The 20,661-nt window shown below is 35.3% G+C and overlaps 1 protein-coding gene across 4 annotated transcripts in view; it reads right to left on the reverse strand.

Annotated features, from left to right (window-relative positions):
* COL28A1 (collagen type XXVIII alpha 1 chain) overlaps positions 1 to 20,099 on the reverse strand; it is a 69,371-nt gene extending 49,272 nt beyond the window's left edge. Inside the window, exons 1-11 of one of the 4 annotated variants that reach the window (XM_074836317.1) lie at positions 19,922 to 20,099; positions 18,545 to 18,701; positions 17,354 to 17,913; positions 15,841 to 15,861; positions 15,122 to 15,178; positions 13,842 to 13,895; positions 13,282 to 13,323; positions 12,540 to 12,566; positions 11,377 to 11,421; positions 9,280 to 9,324; positions 7,272 to 7,325 (exon numbers count right to left, since the gene is read on the reverse strand). In XM_074836317.1, coding sequence (XP_074692418.1) covers positions 7,272 to 7,325; positions 9,280 to 9,324; positions 11,377 to 11,421; positions 12,540 to 12,566; positions 13,282 to 13,323; positions 13,842 to 13,895; positions 15,122 to 15,178; positions 15,841 to 15,861; positions 17,354 to 17,913; positions 18,545 to 18,665 — 1,026 coding nt within the window. In that variant the 5' untranslated portion in view covers positions 18,666 to 18,701; positions 19,922 to 20,099. Of the gene's footprint in view, positions 1 to 7,271; positions 7,326 to 9,279; positions 9,325 to 11,376; positions 11,422 to 12,539; positions 12,567 to 13,281; positions 13,324 to 13,841; positions 13,896 to 15,121; positions 15,179 to 15,840; positions 15,862 to 17,353; positions 17,914 to 18,544; positions 18,702 to 19,532; positions 19,657 to 19,735; positions 19,837 to 19,921 lie in introns of those variants that run through there. The other 3 variants (XM_074836299.1, XM_074836308.1, XM_074836324.1) reach the window with 3 other exon arrangements.
* Between the last annotated feature and the right edge of the window lie 562 nt (positions 20,100 to 20,661).

Genomic DNA, 20,661 nt, shown 5'->3' on the forward strand with positions numbered 1-20,661 from the left:
GTGTTGTAGTTACACACACCCAGCCCCATGGTATGCTCTGCTTCCAGGGCAAAATCATCCCTATGGGAGCTATACAAGTAAAACTTGTATTAAGGTTTCAGTAGAAAGTTTTGCAAGAAAATTTCCATGCATAGACATTCCCTCAAGGACAATGATACTTCTGACACTTTTACCCGCAGTTGTGCTTCTTGCAAAGCTCGTCAAGATGCACAAAGCATGGCTTTTGGAAGAACGTTAAGCAAACACCAGCCTGGTGCCCAAGAAGCTTTGCCTTTCAGTCTACAGGCTCCCTTATCTCATCACCAACTCTTATTTCAGTAGGTCCCCACATGACAAGCAACATTAACAGATACAGCTCCATGCAGCTTCAGGGCCTCGAGACAGTCTAGTTAGGGATGGACATCTCCTCTTCAAGGAAGTGATGCCTCAGTGAGACAGAAATAGACAGGCTGCTGTAAGTCCAGGCAGTATGCTAAATATTAGCTGTTCAAATCCACAGTCCACATTTCTTTCATGGGGAAGGCAGCCTGGGATCTCTGATGTGCCATAATATATTAGCATGCCCCACAGAATGAATGCAAAAGATATGCAAAGTTGAAAATATATTAAAAAAAAATCTATCAGATTAAAATAATAATAATAATTCAGCTGCATGCAGCACCACTATGTGTAAGTAGGCTACTCTGGGCACAGCAAACGCCACTAAGCATGTTGGCTCCATTTGTCAAAACTAAACCTCTGAAATGGTGTAGGAACTTGTTCCATTCTGAAAAATGACATTTGATAAATACAGGCTCATCTCTCAGCTGAAACAATAAACCAAACCCCTTTGTTGTGTTTGGAAAGTGTCTTCCAAATTTTTTGTCCTGTCGTCCAAACGGACATTGTGTTTCATATCTATTTCTGACAGCCCCTGACAGAACTTCCCAAGGACAGTAACTCTCAGGGATGCTTCCCACCACGAATCATTTGCTCCTTCGCAAGTTCACCCACATGATAGAGCTATGCTAATATATGTGCTGCCTTGAATGCACATGGGAGTCCTACTGAAGTGACTGTTTTTCCAAAAGCTCTTTTTTAACCATGATAAAAACATCACGGTTTTCTTTCCAATGACTGGTATCATGTAATCTGCCTTGCAGCAGCTGTACTAGTAGGTACTGGTGTAGGCAGCATAAACAGCCTTTATGATAAAAAGTATGTAGGGTTGTATGAAAACATCATTATGTTGAATGCTTTCTCACTGATAGCTGAAGATGCCTGAATATTAATGGAGAAAGAAACACCACCTTCTACTAGACAACATGCAAAACTTGGAAATTTAAACTATTCAATCTATTTTAAAGACTGTATATTTCAAACTTCATATGGCTGTTAGTAAGCCTGGCCTTTATCTTCTATGGTCTTGGTGCTACAGGTAATATGGAATTTATGAAAACCATGAAGTGCTGGCAATAATAGCATTATCTCTACAAGTAGAAGGAAAAGACTTCTTTTCAAAGTAGCTTCTTTGTAATTATTTTCTTTGTCTAACACTCTGCTCAAATTCTTTTTTCTCTCCCTATTGGGATTTTCCTTCAGGAGGCATCTAGTATCAGGCAGAGCAATGGGAAGGAAAATTACACTTGATCTGATCTTAATATTTTTACAAACTGTACCATTTTAAGCTTGTAACATTTTTAACAGTCTACCCCTCCCCCAAAATAGTTTGTTATGTTATGAGGAGTACCAGTTAGTGCCAATATAGTTTATTTACTTTTAAGAAAGCACATACATACTATAATGAACATACTCTGTATTTCAGTCTATAATGTAATAATGATAAACTATAGTAAAAAGTAACCTTTCAAATATAATTATTTTATCTTTAAAATAAACATTGGCAACAACAATGCAAGTACATCTAGATATTTTAACAGATATTATTGATATTTTGTATTTCTAAGTTAGTTGAGGTACCTAGTAACTACATTTCTTTATCGGGAAATTGGATTTTTCAGTCTCCTGGGAAAGATGTAACTTGCCACATAAGTAAGGAAAGAATTTGTAAGTAAGTCATCAGAGAATAAGCAGCATCCCTTAGCAGTTCATTCTGGGACACATTTTCAGGGAAATATGCAATGATGGATTTTCAGGATTATTGGAAGATGTTTTTATGGGAACAACTGCTTTGAATACCCACATTCAAACTTAACTGTTTCCTTAAAATTTTGAATACATGTCTGTTCACACAACTTTAGACTCTAGTTCAGAAACTTACTATGCATATAAAATTTTCCAGAGAGGCTCTTACTATAGCAGTGGCTTTAAAGAATGTGTTGCTTTTAGTCTTTCCATGGATATATCACAGTTTCCAGAAATGTGTACTTGATTTCTAGTAGCTGGTCTAGGAGTTTAAACAAGCAAACCCAGTGTCACTTGTGAAATGATTACCATACCTACCCCTTGTTCATCACTTCTTTATGAGTGGAACACAGGTCATGCCCACTTTCTGATTTTATGCCCTAATTTTATAATCTGTAACCATATCATTCTGTTTGTAAATTATCAACTGAAATTTGTGAATAGTCATATTATGTCCCTCACTAATAAACACATTTACAAAATTACCTTGAATACAAACACTTATGGAACCTTACTGGTGCTATTGTTTAGAATTTGTTGCGGGTTTTTAAAAAATAAGTATTAGTTAAGCATTTTTTAATAAATTAATGAAAACAGACAGAATAATGCCTACTATTTTGAATAAATTAATAGAGATATGCATGTTGAAAATTCACTTTTTATCTAACACCAAGAATACTAGGAAAAAGTCGATCTGCACATTTTGCATTGTTGACCCCAATGAGGTACTTTAGCTTTGCAAAAATGTAAGCAAAAGAACCTTAGGGCTGAGAAGTTTGCTAGACAGAAATAAAGGGCATTATATTAATTCTTAGAACTCTGTTTTCTAGAAAAATCATGGTGATTCCTTTTCCTTTCTAGAGAGGAAACCAAGATGCATGGAGTCCTTCTGTGTAAGAATACTTGTATTTTTCCTGTTTTTTATTGCTATTGAAGGGCAAAGCCATCTTCTAATGAGAACATAACCACATAATGTATGTTGTAACAAATAAATCCAACAACAGTAAATGCAGTAGCCACTTAGGATGCTATTTTACTGCATTAACCAATGCAGTTAAGAGATATGTAGAACCTAAGTATGAAAATGACAGAAAACAGGTTACTAGGAATGTTGGAAGAGAGACGTGATTCTCACTGGATAATGTTTCTGGACACTACTGCTTATGATAGAATATATTATATTTACAGAGCAAGTAAAACTTTTTGTTTCTATTAATAGAGAATACTGACTTTATATCCTGTGTCCCCTTTTGAAAGCCTATGGCTTCCTGCAATAATTTCAGTGTAAACTTTCAGAAGCAAACCAAGCAAAAGCAACCACAACTGATTTAATCCCCAAACCACCTATTAACCATCCATCTAGACAATTCCTGGCTATCTAGGCAGGAATATGAGATACTACTGGAGCAGAAACAAGAGTGGCATGGCTTTTCTCTGCCAGCTTTCTGCTTCTGGTACTTATAGTCTTTCTCTAAGTGAGATAGTGTCTTCTGGGTTTTTGGAAATGGTTGCATCACCAGCAAAACTGAATTGTGGGTCATATCTGCATTCTTAGTGAGACAAGGAACACAAAATCTGAGCTCCTTGCTTCTATAAGCTGCAGTTCGTCAAGAGTTGAGTGTCTTTACCTTAGACCCAGGGTTATAAATTGATGTTCTGCAAATTCAGTTAATTAATTGTGTGTGATAACTTAAAGTAACTACAAATTTTTTTCCTATGGAGTTTTTGAAATTTTCTTTACAAGTTTTATGAATGAGGTATATGGTACACTTTGATTCAAGTTTTTGGTTTATGTTACAATGCAGATAATATGTGGTGGCTAGTGAAGCTGAAGAATGCCTTAAAGTAAAGCAAATGTCTAAGAAAATATAAAGCACAGCTGTGAACAGTATTTAATATCTTTCTATTGAAACAATTCCAATAGGCAATAGAAAGTCAGTAAAACAGAAAACAGAATAATCTTGGTCCTTTGCTCAGGACATGCTTAGGGAACAGGACCAAGATGACTGCTTCAGAAGACAGGAGATACACAGTGAAAATAGCCAGTTCCCAACTTCCGTGTTTGAGTGAAATGTCCTGTTACTCTAATGTTTTCTTCTTAAAGTTATTACGTTTTATACTGTGTTGTAGGTTTACTGTTAACATGAACGTTCAGCATTTGGTTAAATGGAAATATATTCAGTCAGGTAATGAATAATAATATAAGATGAGTTAACATGTATTTGTATTTTTATAGAAGTGGAGTTCAAATTTGTCATTTTAAATGCCTCAGCCTCTTTATGGAGAGGGTTTGTATATACGGTAATAAAACTATTTGCAGAACTTTGCAGAAATGCAAATAGAGAAAACTTTTTTTAAAGTTTGCTTGTGTATTAAAGAGATTACTAAAGATAAGGACTGATTGCAAAGTGCATCAGAAAGACTTTAAGCAGTTAAGGATGTGATTCAGTGCCATGTGATCACTCCTAAACTTAGGTGTCTACAAGGAAAGAGGTTGGCTGAGTTCCTGTTGTAGTCACTGGAAAGCTGGTCAATGCAGGCAGTGGGACTTTGAGAGAGATTCCACTCATTACTGGCAATATGATAAGGCAATATCACAAAAAGGGATTGAAGCAGAGTATTGTGCAGCCAGTAAGACTTCATGCTGATAGATTAGCCAGCAGATTAAGAGAGAATAAGAAAATGCATATGAACAACAGAAGAAGTAAGGTATGAAAAGTTCTTTTAAGTAATTTCTTGGACAATGTTTCTGGACTCCATGCTACTGTGCTTCAGACAAGTCAAACTGAATGAGCTGAAGTTGCAATTCCACCAACCTTCTCCTGCTGGTGGCTGCCAGAGCCAGCAGCATCCAGAGAGCACACAGATGACACTGTCCCTGGCTGTGTCTGCCGCCTGGCACTGCAAAGCGAGAGAGCGGGTACAGCACTGCCTTACAAACGTGTGGGATGCACTGAGCTGGCCAGATATACGAGTGAACTGTAGACTTCACAGTGAGACCCAAAACATCTGTAGTCTGAGCTTGATCTGGGGTTTATATTTTGAGGAATTGAATCTCCTCTTTCAAATCTCAACATGGCACACTAACAATGAATAAAAGTGTTCAGCAGCCATGTTCTGTGTAATGTCACATTGATACTAATGCCACGCAACTGCCTTTAGCTCTGCTAAACTGGGGTGAAGTCACTGGTTCGGCTCAAAAAGCAGAAAGTATTAGCATGGAAAGGCCACGGGTATAAGGAACTGCACTAAGAATAGACTTATTTATTTTATCCAAGGCAGTTATTTATAACTGCCACTTTTCAGAGATATTGTATTATGTGTCATGAAAACTAATTTTAAAAGAGCAATTGAATAATCCTTCTGTAAGGACAAAAGATATTGGAAAGTCTGAACCAAAAAAGGCCTTGACCTTTACTATCTGAATGGGTGTTTATGAAGCTGTAAACAACCACTGATTATCTGTACTGATCATTAGAAAATTTTTCACTCATCTCAAATAAGCTCCAAAATGCCAAAGGTTAGCTTTGGCTCTAGGTATGGACAAGAGATAACCTCTATACATACATATGTTTCTGCTATACTCTTTAAGTCTAATTACCTAAGTGTATTAATTAAACTTGTCTGGCAATATTTTTATGATGATAGATGTCTGAGCCTGGAAAAATCTCGACTATAGACTTTAAACAGCAGTTTGCAGAGTTGGAAGCTGAGGAGAGAGGGAACTTTCTTATTCATACTGAAAATCTGCAGCTAAAGTATAACAAGAGACCATAAATATTATATCCAGGTAGATGAATTCTAGAGAGACCTGCATGTATTTTACAGACATGAAAGTGTGTGAAGAGACTGACAGGAGGACAAACAACATTCAACAAATATGGTTTAGTGTATAATAAAAGTATCTGGTAGTACTATCTTGGAGTCATCAGTGTGAAATGACAGATAAAAAAATTGCTGTCATTTGCTGCACTGAGGTTAGAGATGCATGACTTTTCCACCACATGTATGAATAGTTTCTTTCAGACCCACCATCCTCTTTCTTTCCCCACTTCTGAAATATTTTGTAGCAGCTTTCCTAATGTATTTTGTTGAGAAGATGAAGAAATAAGAAGTATGAAAAAGCATTTGTGAGGAAGAGGAAAATCATGATGGATGCCAGTATTCCACACTTTTTACCATAAACATTTCTCATATCTAAATTTATTTCTGTGAATCTTCAAATGAAATTGTTGCCTAAGAAACAAAACATTAGTGTTTAAATACTGCATCTTTGGCAAATTGCTTTATGTGAATTTAGTTGCCTTGTATAACTCAGATATAGCATTTTATTAATGAGGCTATCAATAATCCTGTGGTAGAAAGTCTTTGTCATTAGACCCTACATTTTCAAACTGATACATGAAAGATCTTCCTGTACCGAACAATGATGTTAATAGCTGTCCCATGGGTGAGACAACTGTATTCATGTAAAGCAATTTCCCAAATGTTTGCAAATCAGAAGACTGCCTAAATTAATCAGATACTTTATTCAACTTTATCCAATAGTTTATCCAACTGATTTTGCTTGACAAGCTGTAGTCATTAACTCTAAATGTTCTATTTTAAATACAACTAAGGCATTAATTGTCATCAAATCTTACACCTCCACCAATTTCAAAGTTATCTTGAGTTTTGACAGTATACAAGCAATTAAAAATTACTTTAAATACTCGATCTAAAGATTTTATAACCACCATCTAGAATTACTTAAAATCTTTAAACGCAAGGCATTTTAGTAGAAAATATTTCAGAACAAACTTCTCAAGTGATGGCAGAAGCCAAGACACATATTCAGGTGATTTAAATTCCAACCTAAGTGCTGTGGCTCTAGGCAGGTCCTTGGTAGCACCCTATTGTGGCCCTACAAAATGCTCTCGGAGGCCCAGATGGAGAACTGGCTGTATGTGCCGATGATACAAAGCCTTCATAACGTGACACCACTGTGGTGCACCACGCAAGTGGTGTACATTATTGCTGTGCAAAGGACACCACTAACAAAAAAACACTGAGGAAAAAGGATAGTAGAGTATAAAGATTTTACACAGGGTTTCTGAATCCTCTCTCCCTATACAAATAACATCTACACATATACAACTACATCTTACCTTGTTTCCTTGAATGCCTTTTGGGCCTGGCTCACCTGGAGGCCCACTGATACCCTACACAAAAGGCAAAGTATAGAATGAGTTGCCTTTGAAGATGCATGTAAAGTTTTTTTTAATTTGACCTGAACAAGGTACAGTAAAATGTAGCACAATGCTAAACTCTAAAGGAAATTTTTCTGCGTCATATCCTGCAAAGTGACCACTACATTGAATATTGTTAATATTCAATAACTGATGCTGGCAGAAAGGATATCTCACTACTGAGATTGCATATGTTTTATCTGAAATTTTCCATTCCTTTCTCCTCCTGCTCCTGACTTTGGAATATTTTCATATTCTCTCTTCTGCTCAAGCAAATAAACTAAGCTGTCACAGTCTATTTAGCTCTGTAAGAAATCACTTCCCCTAAATCTCTCTCTGATGATGAGCTGAGATGAATTTTAATTTCCTGATGTTAATACAACCAATGTGTCCCCTCACACAAGGAAATAATTAATGGCTCTTTGGAAGAGACAGAGCAGGTAAGGTACTCTGTCTGGAGTAATGACATTGAGGAGGTCCCTTCAGTGGCTGGTACAATAGCTAGAAAAAAGTAGGTCTGATAATTATGAAGAACCCTACAGTTCACTGACTTTTGAGTTAGTGAACATCCCACTGCCATCTCCTGGGCTGCCCAGTTGGGTCAGACTGGTCAACATTCTTGCAACTACCACTAACAGAGCTGATAATCAAAATGAGGTTTTTTTGACTGGAGAAAAAAAATCATGACCTATCAAAAGAATAACACCACAAAATTACAGTTTATTGTAGAAAAAATGCTGGGTCACTTTTGGATAACTTCATGTGTATAAAAAGATGCAAAATGAACCAAATCTAAATGTATCTGTTTAATCGCTGACACAAAAATGTGCTCAGACTGTGTTCATTCCCTTTATTAAATATGATAAACTACAGGAAACACATGACTATCCAAAAAGAAACAAAACCCCTTTCAGCTACCATCATTAATAGCTATAGTAAATCCTCCAAAATATTGTATTTTGGCTCATAAAACAGATATGAAAATTTTGGAATATCTGTGATTTTGTATCTTCCATGGATTTCCAATCAGAAAAAAAATATTCATTATGCTCTCCTTTCTTTTTGCAGCTTTTGCACAAAGCATGCAAAAATGCAATTACACAACTAACAGTTATACAACCACAAATCAAATATTGGGGCAAAAACAGTGAATGAAATTAATATAGTTAGTGTTCCAAATTATGCTCAAATCATAACTTTACAAACTAGGAAATAACTGTCTCATAAGAGTACGGTGGTGTCCCAAGTGCTGTATTGTGCCCAAACTCACAGTTAAATGGCCTTACTCCTTGGTTTATGCATTTTAATTGAGTACTATTTACTAAAAGGAATCTTGCAGGTTTTTTTGTTTCAAAAGAAACAAACTCTACTTTATTCTCTACAAAATACAAAGAAACAAAATATTTCTTTAAAATCTCTTAGTACTTGAAAAGCATTTCCAAAAGAGACTTTGAAAAGTCATATTTTTATAAGCTATTTTTCCTGAGGAAAAAATGATGATCATGATGTGAGATGGACAAATGTCCCAGCACTAAACTGGCAATGTGCTCAAGGCAGGGTGTGCTAATAGAAATACATAATATAATCTGCTAATATAAATACATAAGATAAATCATTCTCAAGCTCATTGCATGCTATCTTCCTTTTAGTCATTAAGCGGGTTGTAGTTCCCATGGTAATTTCTCTTAGAGAAGAACTCTGCAGTTGGAGACCACAAGTGGGCCATACACCTGTGAGTAGCTTTAAGAAACAGCAGCAGCAGCCAAGATTTTTTTATTTGAAAAGAGAAAGATTTGCCAGACTCCACTGTCTTGGTGCCTCATGCACCAAACATGTTGCTCTCCACAGAGTTGACAGGTTGTATGTAGAAGAAGCTTACAGAATATAATGTGTTTTCTTTTTATTAGGTGGCTTTTAGTTCCCTTACCTGAGATCCCCGAGGTCCCCTAGGGCCAAAAGGACCTTCCAAACCCTGAGAAAAAATAAGATGCAATTATCAGATTAATAGGAAATTGCAATTATCTGCTTTAAAGTATTGAAAACTGCAGAGTACATGGAATGACTCCTATCTCTGTTCAAGCATTTTCTAGGGAGTTTATTCTCTCTCCAGAGTACTGCTGTTCTCATTCTGTATTCAGTAATTGCCAGTTACATTCCATCCTCAATATTTGGGTGGATGGCTACTTAACATCTTAGCTATTTGATTAAATAGTTTTTATTTGCTACAGGTCTTTAAATTAAATTTCTAGAAGTATATTTGATACAGAATTCTTAAAAAAATGCTGCAGTGCCTATACCAGAATAATTTCAGGTAACTTTGTCTCACTAGCTCAAACTGCTGATCACTAGCATGGCAGAATCACACTAATAGTTCACAAAAACTATTAAAAAATGCATCCAGAAAAAGTAAAATTATGTATTTTTTTAATCCATTAGCTGTCATTTGTCCATTTAATGAGTTCTTACCAGTTACCGCCACTGTAGGTTAGTCACAATATATATAATATTTCTAATATATTAGAATTAATGATATATTTGTTCTAATATTATATAGAAAGTGGCAGGGGAAAAATGGAACTTTTTCATATCAGACAACACTACTGCCAATTATGCTTCAACACCCATCACTGCAGTTAAAGATCCACCTCAGAACACTGAATTTACATTTAGCCATGTATGTTCTGTTTCTGATTATTTTGTCCACCATGGACTACTTAAAAAACAACAACCAAAACACAACAATAATTTTGTCCTATCTTCTGCATTTGTAAATGTGAAGCTGGGAATTCTGGAAGTGACTAATATTCATTTGTTCACTAAATTCTTGAAGTACATAATCCATTATAATCTCTGATCCTCTGCAGATGTCAAACTTTTTTTTCATCACTGTCCTCAACAGAAATGAAACAAGCAAATTTCTCACAGCCCTGGCATATTTTTTTCTACATCCAGATTTCTTGGCTGCTTTGATTATGTTCTTTGCCAGCTTCCAAACAGCTTCCTTTTATCTTAGTGGACATTTCACATAACATCGTGCTCTTTCTCACATATTGCCTGGACAAAGAAGTTATGAACTTTCTTTAGTCCTCTGAGAGATGCAACTCTTCCTCCTCTTTTACTGATATTTCAGCCCTTTATGACTCACTTGCTGCCATTTTGAACCCCAGCATCTCATAGGACATACTCAGCCTTTGGATTTTTATTACAGTATAATGCCCTTTTTTCTTTGCAACAAATACTGCTGCTTTGAATATTTCCTAATTCCTACCTGAAATTCATCATTAAATAACAGGTTCCAGGAAACATAAACTTTTCAAGTTGGTCTTTGATAAAGGTAAGCATAATATGGATGTTAAAACTGAAGAAATGTGCTTTAATAGAATGAACGATTGCAATCTAATTGGTAGTACTTAACAACTCTAACTATAAACCAGTGGTTTGTAGTACTTATACAAACCTGCTTACATGAACTCAAGATACATGATTATCTCACTCAGGAGTACATTATCCTTTCATCTTTCAGAGAGTAAAAACCAGGTAAAAATCTATACTGACTTCTATCACTTCTGCACTTCAGGTTACAAGAAGAGGAGGACTAGACAGAAGTGTGAATGCGTATCAGCACAGGTGGGCTGCTAGACCTGAAAGTTGTTCATGTTGTATAAGAACCTGATTCTATTGTAATATAACTTTATACACTTCAATTAAATTTAACGTTTTAAGGAAAAAAATCTGGTTAACCCCGTAACACATCCTTTGTAAGCAGGGCTTGATATTGGTCAGGACAGCATTTGTTTTATGTAAGTGACTACATTTTTTCTGCAAAATGGAAAAAAAGAATATGGTGAACTGTGCGTTCAGTTTCTGTGAATCATATTTCTACTATGAATGTATCTCTGCTACCAAGGAATTATAATATGTTCCAAATTTACAATAATCTTTACAAGTTATGCTTATTAATATGTTACATGGTTTTCTAGCACCTTCATCAATGTGAAACCATTCAAATAAAAAGTATACTTACTCTTTCCCCTTTTATTCCTGGGGATCCACATTCTCCTCTTTCGCCCTTTATAAGAAATCAAAAGGTTGACAGCTAATCAAGATGTTCTGATTACACTACATGCATTACAGACTGTTCAAGCAGTTAGTGCAAGAGGTTGAGTAGATTCTGAGGAACAAAGAGTGGCATCATTAGATATGGTCTGTAGAAGATATGGTCTGCTCTACTCAGGTTAGATACTTTTCCTCTCTGAGAACGTCTATAAAATTTCCAACCTACATCGTAAGAGGATAATACATTTAATATCTAATAAGTTTTGTTGTATTTTTCCACCACACTGTGCTGCCTCCAGAGATCCTCTCCATATTCTGATTTCATTACTGTGATGTGTGAGATTTTCCTGAATAACAATTGTGAAATTGTACAAATGGAATGAGAATTACTAATGTGTTCCACTGATAATTTAACATATCAATAGACATATGAAAAGCAGACATATAAATCTACTTTCCCCATTTCCATGAAATGTTTCCATAAAATTGACTGAAACATTTTTCTAATGAATACAAAGATTCAGAGAGGCACTGCTTTTATTAACAATCCTTGCAGGGAATAAGTGTCCAAACCAAGCAAAACCAAAATGGGATTATCTCTGTTTCTGTTCTGGCTATGATGGTCCACTTTGCAATTTAAATTCCAGCTCTAGAATCTTGTAAATCATTGAGTGTATAATTTTTTTAGCTTCTTGGAGAGCCTATCTTGAGATTTTTTTTGATCAAGCATTAGCCCTTGCAAGTTATAATTAGCTTAAAGGTAAACTTCCTTGTAGTAAGTTTTTTAAAGACTAATAATTGTCATATCTATTTGTGTTTGTAGTAAACAATTTCACATTCTTTCTATTTAACCTCTTATTCAACCCTCAGCTTTCTTTTTCCTTCCAGCGGCTTTATTTCTGGTCTTTGACATTTTTCTTTTCATATTTAGATTACATTTTCTGATTGTATTTTTTTTTAATTCAACAAGCCAGTCTGCAAGCATTTACATAAATGATGAATTTACTTCTAGGGATTGCATTAGGAACTCTCATGACAAAAAGACAAGACAGGCTCTTTCCATTCTTTCACATACAGTGTCAGCAAGTCCCAATCTATTTTCAGGCTATTTCTATTCTATAAAAATCTTACCTTGTCTCCCTTGTAGCCAGGAGCTCCCTATTCAAAAATGTAAAAAAAAAAAAAAAAAAAAAAAAAGGAAAAAATCATGAAAGAGAAAGAAAAGGCATAACCTACTGCTAATATAAGTAGGGAAAAAAAACCCGGTAGAGTTATGTTTCAGAAGTTTAACTATTCACAACAATAAAGTATCTCTCTGGAATAATTTAACATATAATTCTCCGCAAATTTAGATGTGTATTTTTTCCTTATAACATTAGCTGTAAATATGCTACTCAGTTTGCCAGCCTCTTAGCAGATATACACTACCATTTAAATGGGACTTTTAAACTTAATCGATCTTATGCATGGAGTAGTGTTGATCTTTCTACTATAAATCAACAAGAATACAAGCTGAGAAATATCAGATGTCAGAAGCCACCGGAGGACTATCTAGATGTTTTCAGTGATGACATCTTCAATTCTATCTTTGGGATAAGTCTAATGCAAGTCAATACAAATCACATAGCTTCAAAAGTTCCTTTTGTCAGTAGCATCACATATCTATACTTAAGCACATGGTTAGACTGCTTCTCTCAGTATAGATGCTTCTCTAAACCAGAACTTACTTTAGGTGCTCTAAATAATTGAATAAGGTAGATGTGTGAAAAAATGGAAAACACATTTTCAGTTCAGTGGAACTAAAACATGAATGAGGATCTGGAAGATAATCTGAAAAGGCTAAATACGTGTTAGCACTGCAGTAGTCACATACCTCTTCACCTTTTTCTCCATGATCTCCTTTTTGAGCATCACCCTATTGGAAGCAAAGGAATACAACTAAAGTATGTATTGCTCTTTTATTTATCACTATTACACTAAAACCAAGAGCACTGTTTAAGGAACAGAAGTTGCTTTTCCTATTTACAAACATCCACACTTCTTCCTCCCACGATCAAGGACACACAATTCCTGAACATTAACATAAAAAATTCAACCAATGTTATTAGATGACTGAAATCTTAGTCATCAGAGCAAGTCACTCTGCTCAAGAGATTTGTGTACTTCTAGAAAGCTCTGTGGAACTTAGCCTTCAGCTAGATTCAGAGACCTCTGCTGTCAGAGAAAACCTGGAATGATAGGCAGTGTTAACTTGGTAGCAGTTTAGTTTCCAATTTTTCTCTCTCACTTCTGAAGCAGTTAACTATAAACCTCTCATAGCAAAAATCCATCCTTTAAATCATATTTTAACATACTTTTCCTTTGCTATCTTCACTTCTATGATTTGAATAAAACTAGATAGAAATTTGCTTTATTTTTTTAAATTCACTTTACCTTGTTTCCTTTAGGTCCTGGCTCACCTTTTTCCCCTCTGTTACCAGCACTGCCCTGAAACAAAGCAGGGAAAATATCATTACCATTGTGAGGATAAAATTCTCCAGTTTCTCTAAGACTGTGTGTTGGGGGCAGGCCAAAATCTTTTTGGAATAAGCTTAGGTAGAAATCCACACTGATTCAGGTATGGCATGCGTGACACTACTTTCACTTAGCTAAAAAAAATCTGGTATTATAAGGTGTCTGTGATGCTTTTGTCGATATTCAATGATAAATACATTTTCTACAGATCATTTGAAAATCTAACCAGGAAGGTGTCACAAAAAACATACATAGTTCCTCCTCCCCATTTTTCAGAGATACCCACCACTATCTGATCGTTGCTTAAAAAGCCCTATGCACAGAACAGCTTAGTGTCAATATGCAGCAGCCTCAAAATAAAAAAATTACTACACCATTATTCCTGTTAGGAGGATCATGAAGGTGGGGACTAGAAAGCTTGGTGTATATATAAAAAATACATATATAATAGGTTACATATAACAATTTTGGATAAAATAACTTAAAATTCTTGGATCTTAAATTTTAAACTGGAAATAAGGGTTTTAGTTCCAGATACATATTATCCAGAGCCCAGGGACTGGATGATAGGCCCTGCTGTCATAACCTGCTACACACTGGTTGACCAGTTGCTTAGTGTCTAGGGAGAAAGGCAAAAACCTCATATGTACCTTGGTTGTCTCTGGGAGAGCTAGTAAAGATACAAAAGAGATCAGAGAGAACACACTCTGTCTGAACTCCCACTTCTCTCTCTTTACCAGAGCCAAGAATCATTTATGTGTTGAAGTGTCACAAGAGAAAAGAGAATGTTGGAGGCAGTTTTAGACCTTTCTTCATATATGCCATCACCCTCAATCTTTTGAACCTTTCTCTCTTACACAAACAGAAGCTGCTAGTGGAAGTAAATCTTTGTCTAATGAACCTTTCTTTCCCTGTTGCAAGATTCAAGAACAACTTTTTGGTTTGGGCTTCAAAATCATGTACCTATTTATCCACAGTGTTTTATTACCCAATAATATATTTCTAAGATAGTATGTGATTATGAATAGATTTTTTCTTATAACAGTGATATGCTGTGATACATCACTTCTTTCTGCAGTACATGCACAGCTAATGTCTTGCTTTTTACAGACATAATAACCAATTAAAATACTGTGCAACATTGATCTCAATGATTAAAATTAAAATTCTTGAGGCTTTTCAAATGAATGCATACTTACAGAATCACCTTTGTCTCCTTTTACTCCCTTTTCACACCCACGGTTCTTCTGCATACACTGAAAGTTTAATAGAAACATTAAGGAGAACAATTCTCAAATGTACTATTTCAATTTCAATTTCAAATTTCAAATGTATACAATTTTTAAAGCAAAAACTCTGGTTTTGCCTAGCCACAGACCAGAGAACATAAAAGTGGAATAACAGGAAATAAATTATTTTCTAATATATACATTTCTTATTCAATCAACATTACACTTCTGTATAGCCCACTCAAAATCAGTTTCTTGATTTATTTATAACAAAAACAAATAAATCTGTTACTACTGTAACTACAAACATTTAAGGTAGAATTTACATAGTATATAGTACTGTGAAATCTTACATAATTTTTGGACAATTTTGACATTGCTGTTGTTTTCTAATGAGACCACTAATGAACTTGCACGTGTTGTACTAGTCCTATGTCACTCTGGTAGGAAGAGTTCTTTATGTCTTACTGTTCATACTACTCACTAACAAACAGAAGTTGTAGATTTCTCAGGAGAAGGGATGGAAGAAATACATAAAAGTTAAAATAAAAGCAACCATGATCGGAAGCTTTACTCAGGGAAGGAAGATTGATTAGTCCTGGAGTATTGTTGCATTACAGAAGAAGCAGACATCAGGAGACCTAGTATCAATAAGAGTAATGAAAACACACAAAACTCAAAAAACCTACCTGCTTCTGAAGCAAGGCTTCCTGAAAAGAAAAGGAAAATATTACTTTCATATAGATTTAATTTAACAGAGTACTAATTTAACCATTTTTCTTCTCTAGTTCACAGAATTTCCAAGGTGAATGGTAAAGAATGTGAATACCTTCATCCTTCATCCCTTCCTCACAGTAGTAAGAATCAATCTGTGGAACTACTCGTATAAAAAAGGGTTCTCTGGTAGGAATAGGGGGTCGCTTCATGTGACCCATAATGATCAGAAAACAAATGACAATATCAAGGAACAATGCTAACAAGGGGAATATGAAAAGACTTCCTAATGAAAGGCCTTACTATGGAAGGTCTTAATAACATAATATATAGGGGAAGGACTCAGTGATTTTATCAGCCTTATACATGAGAACAAGTTACCTTCTAAAGTATTATCATATGCTCAGAGACACACCCCATATACTGGAAAATACCCTGTCCCTCCATCAGTGATCAGTGCAGCTAAGCTACTACTGTCCAGGCACACAAATCCCCAGACAGCAGCTGGCAGGAAGAAGTTCCCTCTGTCCTGACTTCTCATGTAGCAGACATGTACCACAAAAACATTCCTCATGACAGCACCATTCTGTGAGATCTCAGGGAAGAAATTTCTTTTGTAAATACATACCTTCACAGGTACAAAATATAGACTTGTAACAACATAAACTATTTCAGAAATGCCTTTCACTTACCATATCTGTGAGATTTCTAGACACGTGCTTAGTTGCACAACATAATCATTTATTTTTAGACATATCAACTAGCAAGTTTCCATTTCTGATTTTAAATTTTCAAAATTAGTTTTTTACAACCTCTAAAAGACTACAAAAATATTACATAAATTCTGCATGGACTACTCCCTAATTAAAGCTATTGTATTTTCTAATAATTATTTTCCTCCAAATTGTCTTAATTTATTATTTGCAATGTCTTCTCTTACTTAAAAATATTTTCTAGGATTTTAAACCCCAAATGCTTCCTAGACTGCCCCAACACTTTGCACATTATTGCTCAGAAGCGAGAAATGTCAAGTCCAGCTGACATACCCCTCACAGCAACACTTTTGTCTACTTTAAACTAAGAAATTAGTTTAGTATTCCCTACCTTTCCTTATGTGTGCCTTATGCTGTGCTAGAAGGGCAGAGAGCTAAGTGCCCTTAATTAATAACTACAGTGGTAGATTTACAGTACTTTGGAAACCTGATCTCACTCGAGTCAATTAAAAGAATTGTATCGGCATCAGCAGACTTTCTTGAAGTTAATTCTTAAGACCATAGTTACTGGCCTTCTCTGCTATCAATGCTGGAGCCCAGGTCTTGCAGATGTCCCACATGATCATTACAACCTTCCTGAACTTTCAAGCCTGAGGCCAGCTCCAGCCCTGGTTCACCTGCAAACCTCTGCACTGCCTTCAGGACTTACCTATCAAAGTTAAATGAAATCTGCCACGGATAGGTGGATGACAAAATTAACATCAGCATTACTTACCAGTTCCAATGCTACATCAGCTATCAGGTTCTGATCATCCAGGCATAAGACATGTTTAGAGGATGAATCACCAGATATCATGCGCAATTTTTCTTCTTGGACATTTTTCTTAGAAAGGCCAATGGTAAAAAAATGTATTCCAAGACTCCTAGCTGCTGTGGCTATACCCTGGACATTAGGGCTGTTTGGGTGATCCACACCATCAGTCATCAAAAAAGCCACTTTTGAACTTCTCTTACGACCTTCAGTTTTAAACAGCTGAGTGGCATTGGAAATTGCATAATAGGAGTAGGTGCCGTGGCCAATAAAGCCCAGAGACTTGGTTTTGTCTTTAAAATTCTGTACATTTTTCCAGGCTGTAAAGGGATGATCAATGCTGACTGTGCTGCTGAACTGCATACTTGCTAGTTTGACATTATACTTCTGGGACTTAACTGGCTTCATCTGGAAAATGCTGTCAGTTAAGTTTTGAACAAAATTCTTCTGTATTTCAAACAACTGATTTTTGGCACTTTCTGAACTGTCCAAGATAAAGACTATATCAACAAGACACATACCACCTGTAATGGGACAAGAAAGTTAAATCTGTGAATGATGGGCACACCTGCACAACATATTTCAGATAATTCTCTGCAACAATGCCAGTCCTCAAATAATTTCCCCAAGGATTATTCTGCCTTCCCAGTAAAAATTCTAAGGATAAATTTCACTGTAAATGCCAAGAAATTCTACTAAAGTCAAGTAACTAAATCATTATTTATTTATTATTATTTTATTTATTAAATTATTTAATACATTTATTATTTATTATTTATTACATATTATTATTATTTATAAGTTATTTTAGTTCATACCAGTATTATTAAATACAGTCTCCAGACATAAACTTTCAAATTACAGTCTTGATGGGATTGTTTTAGCATTTTAGTTGATTTTGTAATATGTGCAATTTCAAATTAAAAATTAGGCTTCTTGTCATTTATCTTAAAAGAGATATGCGTGTCAATGAAAATCAATCAAACTGGAGTCCATGATAAAGTAAATGTCACCACAGTATTCTCCAGGCCTGATAATCAAAATAAATCACATTTTTAAAATGCATGTATAAGTTGTCAATTATTAGCTAATTATCCTGAAATATGCAGAGACATACAATATGGTCAATCAGAAATTTTAAGAAAATGGGTTTACCTTCATCTTTTTGCACAAGAGAATAAGAATTCTTTCCTTTCTTTCTGTTTTGCCCATATACTATCTGGTTTGTTGTCACAGACAGAAGTAAAAAGCAAAAGAAAAAGTGTTTTTTCCACATAGTGACTTTGATCCCAAATTAGACAACTCTTCCTTGCTGTTAAAAGTAGAAAACCACCTGTGAATATTTAATTAGTAGATGCAAATAAACAAATACAGATACTTTACATACAGAATAAACATTTGTGGGAAGCCCAATTCTAGAGACAACATATAAAAAACAGTTATAAAAAGTCACTGGGTAGGTGATTTCAGCATTGCGGCCAGTACAATCCCAGCTTAGCTCATATGTATATTGGAACCTGTTTTATTAGAGAAGAAATATGGATAGAGCAAACACAGCAATCCCTTTTCATTCTTAAAAAAAGCCAGTGTTATCTTTAGCTTTCATCTGAACATCTAACAAAGAAGGGTAAAACAAATTGTTACTAATGCATATTGCTATTAACATACTTCGCTATTAAGCTAATTATATCAAATTAGCAGAAATATTAGAAACATAGAATATACTTTGTTTCTAGAAATCCCTAATTTTTAAGAATAAACAAAGGTCTGGGTGTTTTGGGATGCAGATATATTACCTAGGTCTGCAACATCAGTATGAACAACTTATTCTTCTAAAAAACAACAGCTTAGTAATGAAATTCAATACATGAATGTATTATTAATGTTACACGGCTGTAACAGAATGTGTGCAATATTTCTATAAAGACAATATTCTAATGACAATATACACTAATAAAATATATATTACATTTATGTCAGCAATTCAACATGTTTCCAGAGAAAACTAAACTCCATTAAAACCGATTTACAAAAAATGCCTGTAATTTACAATAATTCATTTTAAGTATTATTAATAACAAAGATAATATACTAAATTTAAATATCCTTCCCAAATCCTCTTTCAAGTTCATCAAGCAGTTACCTATATAGAAACCATCAGTGCAGTCCTCTAACAATAGAAAGGAAATTCTCTTCCCTTCGAAGGCATTCAGAAAGCAAATTGTGGATTGAATAAGCTGTCAGTGTAGAAGATATGTCCAGTAGATCATACTGGAAAATACGTTTTGTTTACAAAAATGAAGCAATCTATAAATAAATAGCCTATCCACTTGTAGATGGCTCTACCTTGCATCTAGCTCCTTTATGGTCCATTACTGCTGTTTAGCCGGCCAAAGTTTAAATGAAGATAGTCAGGCACTTCGCCAGGGCTGAGTGGGAGACCAAGCCATTTTATTAAAGGGACAGCGTCAGCCTGGGATCATGAGTGTCTTCCCATTTTAAATAACTGAACTTTTACATTAAAAAACTCACCTCTAGACAATCTGCATCTTTATCCATCACTTTGCCAGCCACACCTCTTCAGCTTGTCCATGTTAAAGTTGCAGCACTGACGAGATCAGAGATGTGAGATGAGTACATTATCTTTTGTGGGCTAGAACTGAATTCTGACCCAAGGATTTGTGAGTCCGCCAGGACCATGAGCATGTCTCAAAGGTGGTAATTGCATTAGTAATTACAAGAATAAAAGGCAGCTTTAAAAAAAATAATAATCCTGAGCTGTTTTTCTCAGAAATTCTGCTCTTTAAATCCTCTGAACGGTCAGACACAGACAGAATATCTAAAAAGGAGCTGTCATTTAAGTAGCTCTCAGCATGCTGCATGCAAATTACATTTGCTCTATCTAATGGCAGGCTGCAGAGTAAAATTGTAATGCTACAGTGTTAAGTAAAAAATCAGGGTGAGAGAAAAATATGTCAATGGTAAGTATCAAGGAACCATAACAAGCATTGAGGGAGTTTTGTGCAGATGCCCAACAAAAGGTCAATGCCCAGCCTCCGGACAGGCGCTGCCTAAGAGGCAAGACATCCCTTGGCACCTTGGTGGCAGGACAGAGCGGAGAGGTCTTTTGTGTGGTGCTGCAGAAGGAAGGCCTCAGGCTTCATCACTGGGATACATCAAGTCCCTAACTGCAATGTGATCAAGCAGAGAAATGTGTCAGTTGTAGATTGAAAAATTCAAGTGATATATAAATAATTTGGGCATTTCAAAAA

This window comes from Strix aluco, chromosome 1 (genome assembly GCF_031877795.1).
Source record: "Strix aluco isolate bStrAlu1 chromosome 1, bStrAlu1.hap1, whole genome shotgun sequence".
In the NCBI taxonomy this organism is placed as follows: Eukaryota; Metazoa; Chordata; class Aves; order Strigiformes; family Strigidae; genus Strix; species Strix aluco.